The sequence below is a fragment of the Amblyomma americanum genome, chromosome 1, assembly GCF_052857255.1.
Source record: "Amblyomma americanum isolate KBUSLIRL-KWMA chromosome 1, ASM5285725v1, whole genome shotgun sequence".
Classification (NCBI taxonomy): Eukaryota; Metazoa; Arthropoda; class Arachnida; order Ixodida; family Ixodidae; genus Amblyomma; species Amblyomma americanum.
In genome coordinates this window covers 535,854,313-535,873,044 of record NC_135497.1, presented here as the reverse complement: position 1 = coordinate 535,873,044, position 18,732 = coordinate 535,854,313, and the positions used below count along the sequence as shown (strand labels likewise).

At 44.6% G+C, this 18,732-nt stretch overlaps 1 protein-coding gene across 1 annotated transcript in view; it reads right to left on the bottom strand.

The window, feature by feature from the left end:
- Window positions 1-15,798, bottom strand: part of LOC144129221 (uncharacterized) — a 44,911-nt gene extending 29,113 nt beyond the window's left edge. The window contains exons 1-5 of the mRNA XM_077663216.1: window positions 15,452-15,798; window positions 14,596-14,689; window positions 13,988-14,063; window positions 9,503-9,632; window positions 4,959-5,067 (exon numbers count right to left, since the gene is read on the bottom strand). Of these exons, the coding sequence (XP_077519342.1) occupies window positions 4,959-5,067; window positions 9,503-9,632; window positions 13,988-14,063; window positions 14,596-14,689; window positions 15,452-15,467 (425 nt within the window). The 5' untranslated portion in view covers window positions 15,468-15,798. The remainder of the gene's footprint in view (window positions 1-4,958; window positions 5,068-9,502; window positions 9,633-13,987; window positions 14,064-14,595; window positions 14,690-15,451) is intronic.
- Between the last annotated feature and the right edge of the window lie 2,934 nt (window positions 15,799-18,732).

Here is an 18,732-nt window from a genome sequence, read left to right as displayed (position 1 = left end):
ATATCGTCCGCGTATATTAGTCCCGGTAATGTCTAATCCATTTCCCTTGCTTGAAAAAGATAGGTTGAAGCCTTGTCCGCTCCCCTCTAGCTTGGTCTCCAACCCTTGCAGGTACAACATGAACAACAAAGGGGACAGAGGGCATCCTTGCCTAAGCCCACGCTGTATCTCTACAGGCCCTGATACATTTTTTTCTATTTTATGAGCCCTCTGTTAGCTCTATATATATCTTTTAAAAGATTAATTACTGCATTTTCCACATCCAATGTACCCAGTATGTCCCACAAATGCTCCTGAGTAACGTTGTCATAGGTTCCCCTAATATCCAGAAATGCTATTTATAATTGCCTGTTTTCCTTTTGCGCCATTTCTATACACTGTGTCAATGAAAATAGATTGTCCTCCAACCTCTTTTATTTCCGGAACCCATTCTGTAGTTCCCCTAACACCCCCTCGTTCTCCACCAATCCTGCAGTCTATCCTTTATAATCTGCACCACCACCCTGTAAACCACAGATGTCACTGTTATCGGACGATAGTTACTTACGTATGCTTTGTCCCCCTTTCCCTTATATATCATGTTCATTGTACTTAATCGCCATTCATCGGGGACTTTCTCATCCACTATCATTTTGTTCACTACCTGTATTAATGTTTGCTTGAATTTTGCTCCTAACTTCTTTATCAACATAATCGGGATACCATCTGGTCCTCTTGATGTGCCACTAGGAACCTTCTCTGTCCTTTCCCACTCTCCTTGCTCAAGTGAAGCTATTGCTGTAACCGGTCTATCCTCCTTCGATAAATTATGTACCACGTGCTTTGCTGTAAATATTTCCGTCATCCTTGCTCCTATGTCTTTTATTGCTTCATCCCCTTCTAGTCGAATACCCTGATCTGTTACAATAAACCTTTGTTCTAGCGTAGTCTTATTACTCAAGGCATTTAGATGTTTCCAGAATTTTGGGCTGCTTTTCTATCCTTTTTATTTACTTTTGACATCTTTGGGCACCCTTTATTCCAATTTTCTCATTAATCAAATAGGATGAGTTCCTTCTACACTTTATTAAGGTATCCCATTTTCTGTCTACTTCGGATTCTGGTTCCCCACTCTTCTTGGAATATCTGTGATCCCTGGACGCTTCCTGGCGCTTCTCTATTGCCCTCTTGACCTCCTCATCCCACCAACTCTTGGGTTTGCATCTTTCCCTTTATGCTTTTCTCGCACCTTAGCTAGCTCTATCTCCAGTAATCGAGTTAATTTGGTATAAGTTTATTGTGTTTCGCTATCCTCAAAAATTACTTTCTCGATTTGTTTGGCTGCTGCTTCCAAATGCTTTTATGAGTAAAAATTCCCCTCTGATGGTTCATCTCGCTTCAGTCCTACATTGCTTTTTCTTCTGAAGCTCAACTTGATACACTTCTGGTCACTACCTAGACATCTGGAACCATCTTCACCTATGTTCATTACCCCTAATCTATTATACATCCTCTGTGACATTAGTGCATAATCTATGGTCGAGTGCAGACTCCCCGCCTCCCATGTTATGAGTCCTTCACACTTCTCGGTGCTGTTGCATACAACTAAATCATGCCTGTCACACATGTCCTGTAGCATGCTTCCTGTCGAATCCGTGTACCCATCCAGGTCTTCTATGTGTGCATTCATGTCTCCTAATATAATTATCTCGCCCTGTTCTCCTAGCTCATCAATGTCGCTTGCAATACAGTCTAACATTTTCCTGTTTTTCTCTTTGGCATTAGCCCCTGTCCACAGGTATACAAGGCCAAGGAGTGTTTGCTTGCCTGCCACTGTTCCTTTTAGCCATAAATGTTCCTTGCATCCCAGTCTAACTGTTTGAAAATTCATACTTTTATGAATGAATGCCCCAATTCCACCTCCCTTTCTGCTGCCCCCTGTTCTATTGCAATATTCCCATGCGTTGTCTGGGTTACAGGGTGGTTTCTCCGTGTCTCTAAGATGTGTTTCCACTAAACTATATACCATTAATTCCTCCTGCCTTAACTGTTCTTCTATTTCCTCCCATTTCAGTCTATTCCTGCCACCTTGCATGTTAATGAAACCTATATCTGAATTAACTTCGCCCTGGCGCTAGCGTCTCTTTCTTCTCCTATGGTTATATTGTCCCTTTGATCTTCTTCTTTCTCTACACTGGTTCCTTCAGAGCTCTGGGTCCCCCAAAAAATGTTGTTGCCTGGCGGCCTATCCTACTAGCCACCTTCTTGCCAGTGGCACCACCGTAGTGGATGCCATCCTGTGCAAAAGGGTGGGGCCTAACCTCGTACACTTCCCTGTTGACTTGTCTACTGCTCAAGCCGCCTCGCGGCATAATAATGTAACTAAAGCTTATGAACAGTTGTACTACACTTTTTCTCAAACTGAGCAATAACAATCATGAAAAACGTGTTTTCAACAAGTTTGCACATTCGTTCTGCAATGAGTGCGCGTAAACCGACTGGTGGATGTGCCTATCGGTAAGTCTACTTGTAGCAGACGAGGCCGCTCTCCGAAGACGACGCTTAAGAGATATGCGATTATTCTTTTATTATTGATGCTAAACTGTACATGCTCCTCGAACGTGCTCGTCCAGACGGTCCTGTAAACATAAGAATACGAAATACTGTAGTCAATATGCGCGTAATGCCATACGGCTAATATACACTGCAACAGGAAAACACATGCGTGCCATTAAACCTCCTGTCTGCCGTACGTGGTACTCGGAAACGGCGAGAAACCTAAAGACAGCAGCGAGCTTTAATCCTGCAATAACTAAAATCAATTCACAACATGCCGGTGTGTTTGTTCTGAGAGTGTAGAGATAAAATTAATGTACGCGAAAGAGTTGATGCAACTAATACAGGAACAGAAGAACACATTTGTTAATTGTCACGCCAGCTGTCTTAACGCCCGTCGAGAAACCCAACGACAGCGACGAGTATTAATCTCTAAGATCAAGGTGCTAATTAGGATCCGGCATAGTCAGATGCCGGATCACGTAGACAGACCTACAGCGACCGCTGCTGCAGCAAAGCTCTCAACTGCACGATTTTCTCCTGCGTGATTCACTGCTATTAATCGCACGTCCACGAAGAATAATTAGCCACTTGTTTGCGTACCAAATAACATAATGGAATGACTCACATTTTTCCTTTCCTATACTCCATGTACAGTCCGACGCCCGCAAGAGCACGACTCGCTCATCCGCGTACGTCAACTCCGCCATCTTTAGACAGCAAGTTAGCCTGCATCGATGTGGACTTCGGCGAAGGTGCTTCGTGAGAAATGGAACGCGTCCCAAGATCCATGGCGGCTGTCCAGCTAGACGTCTAAGTCGCCGTCTACTTGGGAGTATTGGAACGCACCCAGGGTCTCGAAAACAGTACTCGGCTCCTTTCAAGTGAAAAGTGATTTTAGCTGCACAGAACATTAGCAACAGTGCGGGCGAGAGGCCGTTTGGTGTCACCGAGGGGAGCATTCGTGGATGGCGACAGAAAGAAGCCCTTCTCGCGTGCAGCAGAATGCGCGGCGAAGCTGTGCAAATGGATCGTAGATGCGTGGGCGACCATCCCAAATCTTGTGCGTCGTTCTTTTAAGAAGTGCGGCATCTCAAATGCCCTTGATTGCACGGAAGACGAGTACATTTGGGATGATTTGTCGGACAAAGAAATGTCCGCAGAAAGCACTGCTGAAGACGGAAGTGATTCAAGTGAAGTGCTGGATACCATTTGAATAAATGGCTTCTCTGAGCTTTCGTCACTCGTATTATATGCAGGTAAAACTTTTTTTCCATTTCGCGTCTCTAAAACTTCACCTCGTATTATATTCGGGTTCGTATTATGCACGGGCTTTTACGGTAATGTGTACAGTGCCCAACAAACACAAAACCTTCTCAGAATCTCCCGGCAATATCCCATCAGGACATTTGGAATGTCCCCAGGAGGTTCTCATTTTTCCCGAAGACGTCCAAAAAACGTACCCACAACTAGCCGTGTCGAAATGTTGTGCGTCCCAGGGACAGCCCCAAAAGGTTAAAGCCAGATTTCTCGGCTCTGGCTCAATAAAATTATTCCTTCTTTTTCATGCAGACTTCAGGCATCTAAGCGCACATATGTTCCAAATTTCAAGTACATGCTTAGTGCTTAGTGTACAGGTGGTGTAATACATCTGTCAACTCGCGTGAATGCTTGCTGACTAGGCCATTCAGACTTACCTGTTTACATGAAATGTGCTTTAACAAGGTGAAAATTTGGGCGGGTTGGTGCATGATCTTGTGACGGGAGCAGCGTAGCACGAGACACAGAGAGGCGGGACACGACGCTGAATAACAACCAGATTTTTAATGCACGTTCGTAGAATATATATATATATATATATATATATATATATATATATATATATATATATATATATATATATATATATATATATATATATATATATATATATACCCAGTCAAAATGCACTACAGGACTCTAAGACAAAAAATTTCTGTAGTCTGTAGTCTTGTCGTATTTTGGGCATGTCTTGTGTAGTCTGTCTTGTCTTCTGTAGTCTGTCTTGTCTTTTGTAGTCCTGTCTTCTGTAGTCTGTCTTGTCTTTTATAGTCTGTCTTTTGTAGTTTGTCCTCTCTTTTGTAGTCTGTCTTGACTTCTGTAGTCTGTCTTGTCTTCTGGAGTCTGTCTTGTCTTCTGTAGTCTGTCTTGTCTTCTGTAGTTTGCCTTGTCTTCTGTAGTGTGTCTTGTGTAGTGCTCGTACACTGTGTAACAGTCGTTACTGTCACCTGTCAATTAACACAGGATTAGTGTTCTGGAGTACGCTACGCACAAAAATGCACAGCTTGTTAATGGTCGCCTGTCAACACAAGCTTTGTGCATTCCAGAGTAATTCGTGCACAAAACCACTAGAATTGAAATGAAAATGATCAATATTTATTTACTGTTTCGTGCTTTTTTTTGAGCTTTGTGATGCATGCTGTCCAGCGTTGTCCTGGCCGCAGGTTCCTAGATACATCGCCCATGAGCCAAGAAAAATGGTTTTTGTCTTGGCTGAAAAAAACAAAAAATAGAGATCACCGCTGCTACCTGCGCAAAAAAAAATGTGAAAGCGTTGACGCCTCCTCGACACTGGTCGCCTTTCAAATTTGGCGCCATGGTTGTTTTCTCGTTGACTTGATTGGTTATCAATTAACTCTTATTTTACCCTCACTTCATCCCAGCAACGATTTCGAGTTTTCAAATTTTCCTCCATGGATCGTTCCTGCCCACTCACTGAATACTTGCCCAGTCTAATCACGCATTCATTGCCTTTCGCTTCTCAATAATTACCTAATTGCCTCTAATTTATCATTCTTTTTCCTATCTCCTAGTTAAGTATAGGAAAATTATCACTGGTCACGTGATTGCTCATTTCGAGTTTTCAAACTTGGCGCCAAGCTTTGGCTTTGTCCATACTTCCAGTTTTTCAAACTTGGCACTACGCTGTAGCTCCTACTTTCAGCGTTTTCAAATTTTGCGGCACTTTTTCTCTGGCCCAGCCACTTTTTGGACATTTTTGGCTGCAAATAATTATCCAAATATGAAATTTTCTTTTCGAGCAGCATCCTCACATCATCCTCTGCCAATTACACAACCAATCATATGATGCTATCTCTTCTGAGTTGCCCGCAACTGCTGTGGACACGATTCCCGGCAACATAGCCTAGTAAACTCACTTTATTCAAAATGTTGTAATACTGAACAAGGCTTATGACTGGCCGAGTTGGTACTGACTCACCTTAAAACCAGCCAGAACACACAAGAAGACATGAGCTCAAGAGGCGGGACTAACAAAAATTTAATTGAAGATTTTGATTATTTGATTTGTGAGGGTTTAACGTCCCAAAGCGACTCGGGCTATGAGGGACGCCGTAGTGAATGGCTCCAGAAATTTCGATCACCTGGGGTTCTTTAGCGTGCACTGACAATGCACAGTACACGGGCCTCTAAAATTTCGCCTCCATTGAAATTTGACTGGTGCGGCCAGGATTGAACCTGCGTCTTTTGGGACCGCAGCCGATCGCCATAACCACTGAGCCACTGCGGCGGCATCATTGAAGGAAAGCCGCAAAAGAAGACCCGCGAAGAGATACAAGCACACAATAAACCAAAGCAGTGAAAGAGCGAAGTGCAATCAAAGGTCACTGGCATACTAATGAATCATCTAAAAAAGCAAATTCCTTACAGTGAAGGTTTTCCGATGGCTTAGCCACACGTGTCCTTAGCCTTACCGATGTAGTAAGCCTCAACTATCTACCGACAGATTTATCCCTTCCATAAACCACTGATGTGTCGTTGAAATTAGGCATGCAAAGAGACAGGTCATCCTCAGATTTGCATTCACAAGATTTAGCGTGCAGCGCCAGATTAGAATTTGCCTTCCCCCTATAGAGTGAAAGTGTTCAGTCAGGTGCAAATTCAGATATCTGCCCGTCTGCCCATATTAGTTGCAGCCATAAGGCAGTGGAATGCAATACACTCCATTACTTTGCAAGTGGTGAACCTTTTTTTGTGACACTGTCCATTGTGGACAAGTACCCAGTTTTATCAAGCCTTTTTAATGGCGGCGCAAAGGCCTCCTGTCTTGCACTTCGCTGTTAAGACAACAGCAGCATTACGCTTTCCCGCGACTTTCTTGAGACTGTGAAATACTGTGGAGGTAAGGTGTATCAGCATCATCGGAGTATCTGCTCCTTACCCTCGAGCGAGTGAAAACATACTATGACAGGTTGTTGAGATGGGCAAGAGGGAACCCAGCTGCTTGGAAACCTGCTACAAGAATGCGTCCTCAGCAGTGATGGCATGACTTATCTAAAGCTGATGTCATGCACACGATTGCACACCCATCAAGTGTTTCCATCTTTACTGACCTTAACCAGCGACAAATACACCTCTTCACCATCCTTCCCCAACGAGTGGTCCGACTCGTAGCTAAAACGAGCCTTCCCCGATCTTTAGCTGTAGCCCCGACAAACATATTCGTCCACAAAGCGCAAGTCTGCATCAAGAAACTGCTAACGGTTCTGCTTAGACAATTCTGATGTAAAAGACAGGCCTTGACCGCATGCCTTAAGGACTCCTAAAACATCTTGTGCCAACTTATCTGAGCCTTCTATGTCCAGAAAAATTACAGTCATGAACATAACGAAATCTACAATGCCAAGGTCTTCCAAACAGGCCTCCAATGCCTTATCGACTTTAGACAAAAAAATGTTGCTGAGCAAAGGTACGACCTGCATGTAAATACCGCCCTGCCAACTGAAAAATACGGATTTGCAGTAAAAGGACAACAGCCCCAAGAAGCCAGCAACCGAAATCACGCAATCATCTGTAAAAGCATGTTCGTTGTTCACCCTGATGCAGTTTGCACATGCCTCAGAGGTCTATCATGTGACAATGAATAGTGCAGGCCCTCCATGTCGATGCTCACTGCAGAGCACCTGCCCAGGTTGCTGTCCACAAGAAACTAGAACTCCACAGAACTCCACTTTTGTGAGTTGGCAAGGCGGTATTTACATCAGAAATCAGGCATATGCAGAGGGTCCCAGGTTGCACTGTTCCTCCGCGACATTCTTCTGTCCAGAGTCGATACCGCATCAAAGCCCTGTTTGGAAGGCATCGGCATAGTAGCATTTCATTATGTTGATAGCTACCTAATTTTTTTGCACAAGGAGGGCTCAGATAAGTTGGCACAAGACGTTTTAGAAATCTTTAGGCATGTGGTCAAAGCCTATCTTTTACGTCTGAATTTCACTAAGCATAACCGTTTGTAGCTTCTTGACTTAGACCTGCGCTTTGCGGACGACCACATATGTTGGCGCCAAAGCCCAAGATCAGGAAGCCTCTTAGCTACGAGTTGAACCACTCGAGGCTGGTGAAGGACAGGTTGGCAATCACATGCATCACGACCGCTTTATGAAAGTCATGCCATCACAGTGCTTAGAATTCATTCTCGGAGCAGGTTTCCAAGCCAATGGCACCTGGGTTCCCACTTGCCCATCTTGCGCACCTGTCAGAGTGTGCTTTTACTCTCTCGAGGGAACGGAACACCGTTCACATGATGCTGACGTAGTTGAGCAGCACAAAAAGACGGGCTCTATACCTTACATCTACGCTATTTCGCAACATTTCAAGAAAGTTGCACAAAAGTATGATGTTGTTGTTGTCTTGACCGCTAAAAGTAAGGTAGGAGCCCTTTGCTTCTTCGTTCAAACTAGGCTTGATACAACTACGGGTAATCGTCCGCTATGCACAGTGGCAGATAAAAAATGTTCACCACTTGCAAAAGTAAAGGTTTTTTTGCATTCCACTGCCTCGTAGCTGAAACTACTATGGGCAGACAAGCAGATATCTGAATGTGCGCCTGGCTGAGAACACTTTCACTGTATAGAGAGGAAGGCGAATTTTCACCTGACACTGCACGTTCAAACTCGTGAATGCAATCGGAGGACGACCTTTCTCTTTGCACGCCTGATTTCTGCGGCACATCAGTGGTTTTGGGAAGTGATAAATCTGTCCTGACATAGTTGAGGCTTACTACATCAGTAAGGCTAAAAACAAGTGCCTGGCTAAACCGTCGGTGAACCTTCACTGTAAGGAATTAGTTCTTTAGATGGTTTACTAGTACATCAGTGCCTTTCGGTTATTTTTTGCCCTCTCACTGCTTTGGGGTCTTGCATGCTTGAATCTCTTTGCAGGTCTTCTTTTGCCACTTTCCTTCAATAAAATTTCAGTTGTTAGACCAGCCTCATCTTGTGCTCAGCCTCATCTTGTGCTCATCTCTTCTCCTGTTTTGTGTCTTCTGGCTGGTTTTAACATGTAATACTGAAGGCCGAAAGAAAGCCATTTTAGAGTCAAGTGCACTTATAATGGCCACAGCTATAATGAATGTTCATTTATTACAAAAAATAGTGTTTACTTCATTAATTTATGCATGAAGTATATGACACTGCATCAAAATAAAAAAAGGACTAAGCCTCCAACCCTCATGGCCAAACTGCAGTTACAGCAAACGAAAGGACACCATAAACATGCCCCACATGCAAAAGCTTGCACTACAGGCCAATGCAGAAATAAGGTCAGATTACTTCCCAAACTGCATGACACTGCCACGCAAAGTAAAGATTGTGACAGGCAATAAAGGAGCAACAAAAAGCAAACTGTAGGTAGCAGCCAATTTCATGCAGACAAGCTACAAGGTCAGGCCAACATAGATGTGGAAGAAATTTAAAAAAAAAAGCCAAAACAAGCACATAATAATTTTTAAGGTTCGCACAGCCCTTTAAATGGCAAATACGTTTCTGAAAAAACATAACAGAAGCGGAAATTTTTTTTCGGAAATCAATTTTTTTCATGAACTTCATTATTCTTGAAGCATGGGCGGGCATAGAGCAGTCAGATTAGTGCATGCGTTCCTAAGCAATGCCATGCCAAAAACTCTACTTACAGAAAAAGCTTGCCTTACTGAGTGAATACCACTGACCATCCACTAATTTCCCAGCCTGCTCCAGGTCCCTGGCAAAAATCACACGCAACTTGGTGGCTTGCACAACTTCCATGTGACTCTTGGTCTTTAGCTGGAACAAATTGAGGGATCAGTGAGATATAAAATTTTACATGCATTGCTTTGTTTCAATGACCAACTAAGAAAGAAACAGCGGTTTCTGTGAGCGCAACTATTTTTTCACACAAGCTTTCTACAGTAAACCACGTTTATCGCGACCTAATTCACACTGACTTGCTGCACGGTCCCAGCACTACTGTGTATAGCTCTATGGTTTCAAATTCTTTGTTAGCTCTGAGCCCTTGGGCTTGCACTCGTTAATGCAGAAAACCTCGGGAAGGCCAACCAGAGCTTCGAGCTTTAAGCCATAGGTATTCAGAAGCTCAGTGGTCTGTGAAAGAACTTTTGGCTTGGTGACACAGTAGCAAATGCTGCTCCAGCTACTTTCACTCCATTGCAAAAAACTCGCACAGCAGAGACCTGTCCTCCATTTTGCATTGCAGAAACAATCACTGAAATTCAAAGCACGCATAATAAATGCACACCTACCTTCCAACACAGCTTCATAATAATGGGTATAATTATTGGAATGAAATACCAGTCAGTACATGTAGTTTTCAGTTTATCCAAAAATTATAAGCAACCGACAAACAATAAACATTAAAAGAGAAATAAAATAACCAGAATTGTTTAAAAAATCTGTCAGAAGAATTATGTGACATCCACTACACTCCAGAAAAGCAAGGTTCCGGGCTAGTTGGTAATACATTTAAGGGAGGAAACAGCGCAATGAAACACGGACACACGAAGAACGGACACACACGAGCGCTGACTCACAACTGAATTTATTTTGAAGAAAAGATGCTTAAATAGGAGACATGCGAGGGTGCTTAACAGGGCTGCTGCAGCGATAACCGCCAATCAGTGTGGTCGCGTCACAAAATTTCAAAAACAGCAACGAAAGAAGTAAGTGATAAAAAACGGTGTAAAGGGCCGCAAAAAGGTGGTCAGGTGACAGTAACAATAACAAGACTAATGGGGGGGGGAGCATTAAAACCATGAGGGACACAGATATGAAAATACAGGTGAAACATAAAAATGAAAGACGTACAAGCTTTAAAAGCGTGCCCAAAAAGGGGGGGGGGAGATAAAAGCGTTAAAATCATGAGACGCAGCGAAGGATAAAACAAGATAAAGGCACTACCAACAAGGGATCACAGAATCATTAGGCTATAGGTTGCACAAGAAAACTTAAGTGTTCATCAGGCCACCCAGAAAATTTAGCTCTTTTTCCGACAAGGAGAGGGATGCAGTGCTCACGCATTGTTCACCAGCTTGATGAATTTGGAGGGCTTCTAGGATTTCCCTCGTCAACCTATCTCGTCCTCGGCCGATAGTGGTGCAGCGATTAAAGTCAGGGGTGCAGATTCTTTCAGTGTCGTCTTCTGTGATTTTGCACTTCTTACAGTGCTTAGCCAGGTGCCCAGAAATCGCTATACTATTTACGTTGTTTTGATGTTCTTGTAGGCGGATATTGATGCACCTTCCCGTTTGACCGATGTACCTCTTCCCGCATGACACTGGGATGGAGTAAATTATTTCTAAATCACAGGGGACATGTTGATCAGAGTGTGCCACCCTACACCCTCGGGTTTCCGGCAGGTTATTCACTTTGGGACAGAGGGCGGAAAGCTTGTTGGGAGCCGTGAAGACGACATCCACGCCGGCGCGCTGTGCGACTTTCTTTAGACGATGGCCGATGGTGTGGAGGTAGGGCATTGCCACAAAATTTCTGCGTTTATCGTTTGAAGCAGCAGGTCTGAGGTGTGGCCGGGGCTTCTTGATCATGGAGCCGGCTACTGATACAAGCAGATGCAAAGGCTGCCCTTTGCATCTGCTTGTATCAGTAGACAGCAGGCTACCCTTTGCATCTGCTTGTATCAGTAGCCGGCTCCATGATCAAGAAGCCCCGGCCACACCTCGGACCTGTTGCTTCAAACGATAAACGCAGAAATTTTGTGGCAATGCCCTACCTCCACACCATCGGCCATCGTCTAAAGAAAGTCGCACAGCGCGCCGTCTTCACGGCTCCCAACAGGCTTTCCGCCCTCTGTTCCAAAGTGAATAACCCGCCGGAAACCCGAGGGTGTAGGGTGGCACACTCTGATCAACATGTCCCCTGTGATTTAGAAATAATTTACTCCATCCCAGTGTCATGCGGGAAGAGGTACATCGGTCAAACGGGAAGGTGCATCAATATCCGCCTACAAGAACATCAAAACAACGTAAATAGTATAGCAATTTCTGGGCACCTTGCTAAGCACTGTAAGAAGTGCTAAATCACAGAAGACGACACTGAAAGAATCTGCACCCCTGACTTTAATCGCTGCACCACTATCGGCCGAGGACGAGATAGGTTGACGAGGGAAATCCTAGAAGCCCTCCAAATTCATCAAGCTGGTGAACAATGCGTGAGCACTGCATCCCTCTCCTTGTCGGAAAAAGAGCTAAATTTTCAGGGTGGCCTGATGAACACTTAAGTTTTCTTGTGCAACCTATAGCCTAATGATTCTGTGATCCCTTGTTGGTAGTGCCTTTATCTTGTTTTATCCTTCGCTGCGTCTTAAGATTTTAACGCTTTTATCTCCCCCCCCCCTTTTTGGGCACGCTTTTAAAGCTTGTACGTCTTTCATTTTTATGTTTCACCTGTATTTTCACATCTGTGTCCCTCATGGTTTTAATGCTACCCCCCCCATTGGTCTTGTTATTGTTACTGTCCCCTGACCACCTTTTTGCGGCCCTTTACACCGTTTATCACTTACTTCTTTTGTTGCTGTTTTTGAAATTTTGTGACGCGACCACACTGATTGGCGGTTATCGCTGCAGCAGCCCTGTTAAGCACCCTCGCATGTCTCCTATTTAAGCATCTTTTCTTCAAAATAAATTTCAGTTGTGAGTCAGCGCTCGTGTGTGTCCGTTCTTCGTGTGTCCGTGTTTCATTGCGCTATTTCCTCCCTTAAACTACACTCCAGCAGTTCTTTGCCTTTGTGCACCTTCAAACCACACTTTCTTACAGGCACATTTGCACAGAAATTGGGTTGAACCTGATCTTTAGGAATCTTTTTTGATGCAACAGTAGGGAGAAACCAGGTTTTACCCAAAAACGAAGCGCCCCACACATTGCATCACAAGCCTAGATGGTGCACTTGAGTCACCTCTTAGCTTATGCAAGAAACAGGAACAGAGATCTGTTGACTAAATCAAAAAAAGAGGAAGTGCAATGCATGTGTAATGCAGAGAAGATATAAGCAATACCACACTAAAACACTGGGAGGATTCCAAGAGTAGGTGAATGCATGAATGGGTGGCAATCAGATGGCTAAATGAGATTAGGAAATTTGAGGAAAATGGGTGGTAGCATGTGGCACAGGACACAGTTACCTTAAATGAACTAGAGAACCATTGTTTTTCACTAATTTTAACAGCACATTCACATGACAGACAAAATCACTAACTCCAGGAACAGACTGAGCATCATGCAACTCAATGTCAATCACCATTGCAAATGGCACCAGCACCGCAGACTGCACATGAGGAAAATTAGACATATTTTTGCTCTCAACTTTGAGCAGCAGTGAGCTGCGCTTTTAGGAGCAAAGCTCTAAAGTACGGCAACATTGGCACTTTGTTTTACTGACATGAGGGTGCTTGTGAACATGCAAGTCCCATGTTTGTTTTGCACCAAATGTGTTAATTGCGAGGTATGTTTAACTAAAGAGGGCATCTAACATGGGCATCAGCTCTTCATTACTTTCCTTCTATATCCCTCCCTTACATCACGGATCAAGTGTCCACCAAAATGTGAGACAGTTACTGTTACATTTCCTAGAATTTTCCTTCAACTAATTTCAAATTTTTAAAGTATAAAGCTTTAAGAAGGTAGAGGTACAAACTGTGCAGTATAACCATATGCTATGGCAATAAACCAGCAATAAATCTGTGCTGACAGCAGCTTGCCCAGTGCATTGCAAGGATGCTATATCATACAAGGATTGGTGTCATCGTGCAATGTTACATTACTGAATGACAATTTGGTCTCTGTATCAGAAATACTGGTAAACCATCATTGTAGAGCACAATGTTTTTAAAGGGATAAATGAACATATAGGTCCTTTTCGAGGACACATATGCATACCAGGCAACAGGTGTGCAATGTCAAAGCATGTTTATGTTAACAGCAGCTGCGTCAAGAGCTACATCAGCGACTATATTTTGTACAAGTCTACAGTTCCGGTAATTATAAGCTGAGGCACTGCTGTGAAGTGCATGTAGAGTTTCATGCATTTCTAAACCTAGCTGCAAGCCTATATTGAAAATATTTTTCTAAATAGGCAGCTGAGATATGCATCACTGAAAAAGAATAACTACCATGAACGGATCAGGAGGGATGACACAGCCGAAGGCAGGAAGCACGTATGGCCCAATAGATGCTGGCCGCTGGCAACTGGAAATAAATACATCAAGAGCAACAGCTGTCAGTGGCTGTAGCCATGTCATGAATGACAAGAGAGGAAATCATCTACTGCTTTAAAAACTAAACTTAGACGTAATGTAAGTAAATAAAAACCAATGAGCTAGCCCATGACAAAACAAATGAACAGATTTTATGTAATGCACCCATATACATTCTTTGAGAAGAGTCACAATGACTGTTATAACCACACTGAAAGATGAGCTGGCTGAAATACCGCACACCAATTTGAATATAGGATGTGCAGGTTTTCATTAATTCCTATCATGGTGCCTTGCACCAATGTCTAGGTATTAAATTGAAAGTTGCAACCAGTCTGCCTTGGTTAAATGAGAAGAGAGAATGGAAAAAAGCATGCCTTCACTAGCAGGAAGCTTGATACCTCACAGCACAGCTTGGCATCATAGAAAAATTGCTAGCGCATTTAACAAATCTGCATACAATTAAAAGCTGCACAAATTTGTCGACTGGCAATGCAAGTAAAGGCAAGAGAAACAAAAAATACCAAAGAACACTCGTGAGTGCGGCCAAGGGAGGTCTGTGGGTAGGATCCCGTGCCTGGGAAGAGTTCCGAGCTCGGAGAATCGCCGGCACCACAGCTGATGGCACGCAACCAAGAATAAATAACAAAGCGAAAATAAGTAACAAAAAAACCATCGGCAATGGCGAACGACTTGAATGCGGGCCGCAAAAGCGAGGGATATAGCAAAAAGGTAGAAATCCTAAATAATTGTGCAGTTGCATCTCCGACAGCTCGCAGTGCTCAGAAGGAGAGGAAGCATCAAAGTTTACAGCTCAGGAGAAGCAAGATTGATCTAACTTTGACATAACACTGCCTCAAATCCTGTTCCACTGGGGAAGCACAGACAAGTTTACAAATGACAAGGCGATGAATATGAACTAGCCTTTCGCATGCGATCACTGTCTCAAAATTTAGTATGACGCATATTAAGGCACAAGCACTAATCCGATGAGTACTAACCCTGAGCAAAATAGTGCGGTGTCTGATCGCAGCTGGCCAAGCGCGAGCGCTCCGCCGCGCGGCACTTCTCGCTCATCGTCTTCTACGCAGTGCAAATCCATGCTTTTGCACCGAGTGTCGAAGCGCTAGCAAGCGAAAGCGTAACTCTGTTGTGATATCTGGTGCCATTTTTATTTACCACGGCACGCGAGTAATAAATGCACATACAGACAATGAGAACAACACTTGTCATGCAGGATATAGGCCCTGCTTTTTTGGCGCCGCATTGTAGCTGCGGCAACCGCAGGCGGGCTGCCTCCACTCACATCCCTATATAGCCGCATACAAATAGCGCGTGTGAATACAGATCATTAGCAAAGAAACGCAGAGCGGGACTCACCGTCCATGCGATTCATCCAGGCTTAGTAAAACGGCGCAGGAGTCTTCGTTCCCCTAACAGATGAAAAGACGTCGCAGCACTCTTTCTTCATGGCTTACCCGTTGAAACTCGCCAATGTTGACAGGCCGAAATCCTGGTCGTTGGCTTCCAAAACACACTCCTGCTCACCTTCCTATTGAATGAGTTCTTCACACGTGTCCACCGTACAAGTATTCAAGCAATGCCTCAAAGAGGCAAATAATACAAAACACAACGTATCGGTTGCGCTGCAATGGCGCCGACGGCTGCGCTTTCGTGTCGGTGAAAATTTGCAACCGACAAAAAAATTAGTTTTTTAAACCATGAATACTTATATTATCTTCACAACAAAGACATTGCATTTTTTAAAATTATTTTTATATTATTTAAGAATACTAAAGCGCTTTCAGTTACTTTTTCTGGTATGTGGTTTGTAGAAGCTGCGATCCTGTGATCCCCTGTAGTGACCCGGATGCCTAGCAGACGACGGAGCAGACGACGGTGTTGACAGAATGCAATTTCGTTTTATGCCAGATAAAATCACTAAGTTGCGACAAAAACAGCGAATAAAAGCGCCGTATCTCAAGCTGGCGAATATCGTGGATAAGTTGAACGCAATTGGCACGATGGAGAGTAGCTGCTATGCATTAATTTGCGCGAGCGACACTGGCACGCTCACCGGAGATCATGAAACTTAACAGCTTATCGGTGACCAGTACAAGCGGAGTGCTTTGATATCAACTGCGTTACGAAACTACGTCGATACTTGCGTCTCACTTTAGCTATTATGCAACAGCGGCTAGCACTCGCCGCATCCTGATCGCGTGTAGTTTAACAAGCAAGAGCCCACTAGCGCATCGAAGCAGGCGTGTTTTCGAGTTCGTATCGTTACGATAAATACGAGTTGTTTCGGCACGTACTGGAATTGAAGTTCTCAGCCTGTGCGTCACGGACGGTGACGATGGCGTCGCGGACGATCTTAACTAAGACTCGCCGCAACGCAGCCGATAACCCAAGCATATGTGCGTTAAAGGTTGTTCAACAGTAGTGCAAACGTGGGCATCAAGTATCGCTCAGTCGCAGCGCCAGTCGCTCGCTTCTCGATTTTCCAGCCTTCCGAGTGAAGGTCGCAAGCTGTTGAGCCAATCAGTGAGCCAGCGGGAGCGAGCGAGGCGAGCTTTCGGGAACGACGCCGCCCGCGGGCGCGCCGGGCAATGAACTACGCGCTACCCCCTGGCTGCCCTAGTCGTCGCTAAGCCTAGCCGGTTTCGCATCGATGCAGCAGCTGAGTGCACTTCGAAACTGGCTAGCGCTGAGGTGCTGCTCTCGTCATCGTTTTACTGTGAACCTCGTCTCATAGTAAAACAAAGATATGCTCGGTTTCCGCGACACCTTCAGGAGCGGAGCCAGCTGAGGCCACGAAAGCCGCAATTGAGCAGCAGCAATTAAAGGCGCCGTGGGGAGACATTTGTTTGTATTCCTGTTATCGCTTCTACCAACGACTCGATATTGGCCAACGATACTCTATCCGACGGCTTAGTATGGACTTGAACAAACATTACTGTGGCATTGTTCTGACGCTGGCGGCCGGTATTCAGGCTGGCATGCCGCGCCCGTACGTTATCATGTAGCTCAACTGTATGGCCGTGGTGCAGATCAAAACGTCCAGACATCCTCCTTTTCGCTCAGATTGTCATAGCACACAGTCACACTGGGACCAGAGTAGTTTAGAGGACCGAGCGCGGGTGCACAGGAGCTAGACTGTGTCAAAGCAGGTGAAACTCTTTAAAGCGCGCGGTTGATGTCAGTCCCAAGACTTTATTCTCATTTCGACCGAGAATCAAATCGGTTCAAACTCGCCGGCCGCCGCATTTCACCTTCGGCTGCATACGCTGCTGTCTATATTTAGCGACATTTTCGTGCCACCGTCATGAAATGTTCAGTGAAGGCAATGAACGACATCGTAAAGTATTTTTTTTTTGCTTTGCTATTTTATAATAAGCACCACGTCACTGCCGCTAAAAAAAAATTCTCCGCCAACACTGCATCAGCGTTGCACTTAAGAGCGTTAGCTACGAGAGCTTCAAGTGTTTAGATCGGGGTCCTAGATCGGGGTGCTCAGCAAACGTGCAGAAGACAAAATACAAACATCTGAGGGCATTTCGTTTCGGAAACATTCGCTCTAAGATGCAAGCAGCGTCATCTACATAAAAGATTTTGCACTACTATTGCGATTTACAGCCACCTTCGCTAAATCCGGTATGTTTCCTCCTTATATATCACTTAACGAATTTTATAAACGTGTGCATTACAACAAGATGAATTGTTTGACCGCATCCGGAACCCTCTGCGACAAACGATGAGGCCTTATGGCTGTCTGGAAGTCCCCGGAATGCACAGTTTGGGGGCGAAAAGGTCGTCGGTGCGAATCCCACACATATTTTGGGCTTCATCTAAATATTTATTTTATCCTCAGGAACATGACAAGTCAAATCACACCACTTCGATCGTTATGCGTCAAACGGGCGGCCCCCAAATTTGATGCAAATGGGGGTCCCCGGGGTTCCACTTCGATAGCCGCTATACTGGCATATGTAAAACGGATCGAAGGGATCTGTGACAACTGAGGCTCTACGCGCCCGCTGTTGCTATTTGATATAGTGTGGTAACTGTCTTGGCTAATTTGACCTTCCCTGCAGACAGACGTGTCCTTGACAAACGTAAGTAGTAAGAGCTGACGCTCTTAAAACTGAAACGCGCGGAAAAATGATATCGGGGTTGCTTTGAACATTTATACAGAGAACTGTGTGCATGTACAAACATGCTGCCTTTGTGTAGCCGGATGGTTATGGCGAGTAATTTTCCCTGATTGACGACTGACGACATTCTTTTCCGCGACGCATAGAAGTGTCCTTGGTTTTTTCTGCGCATGTAGTAGTAGCGGTACATTATGTTACATGGCTTGAACATGTCACAGAAGCCAAGAGGACACTGACTTTAAGTAGCGCCATTCGACTTGCGCACACCGATTGGTGTGCAGGCGCTGTCGTGGCTGCAGCTACATGCCGCCACCGCAAGCGCGTGCGGATACGCAGGCACCGCTGGCTTCGTCGCTTGTGTATACAACTTTTTGGGCTTTCAAAGCCGCATTATACTCTTGAGCATGCACTACTTTCATCACATTGTCTTGTGGGAACAGAAGGGAATTAGGTGAGTGCTCGAGCAGTGCCTCTCCTCTAAGCCAATTCTCGTTCGGTGAGAGA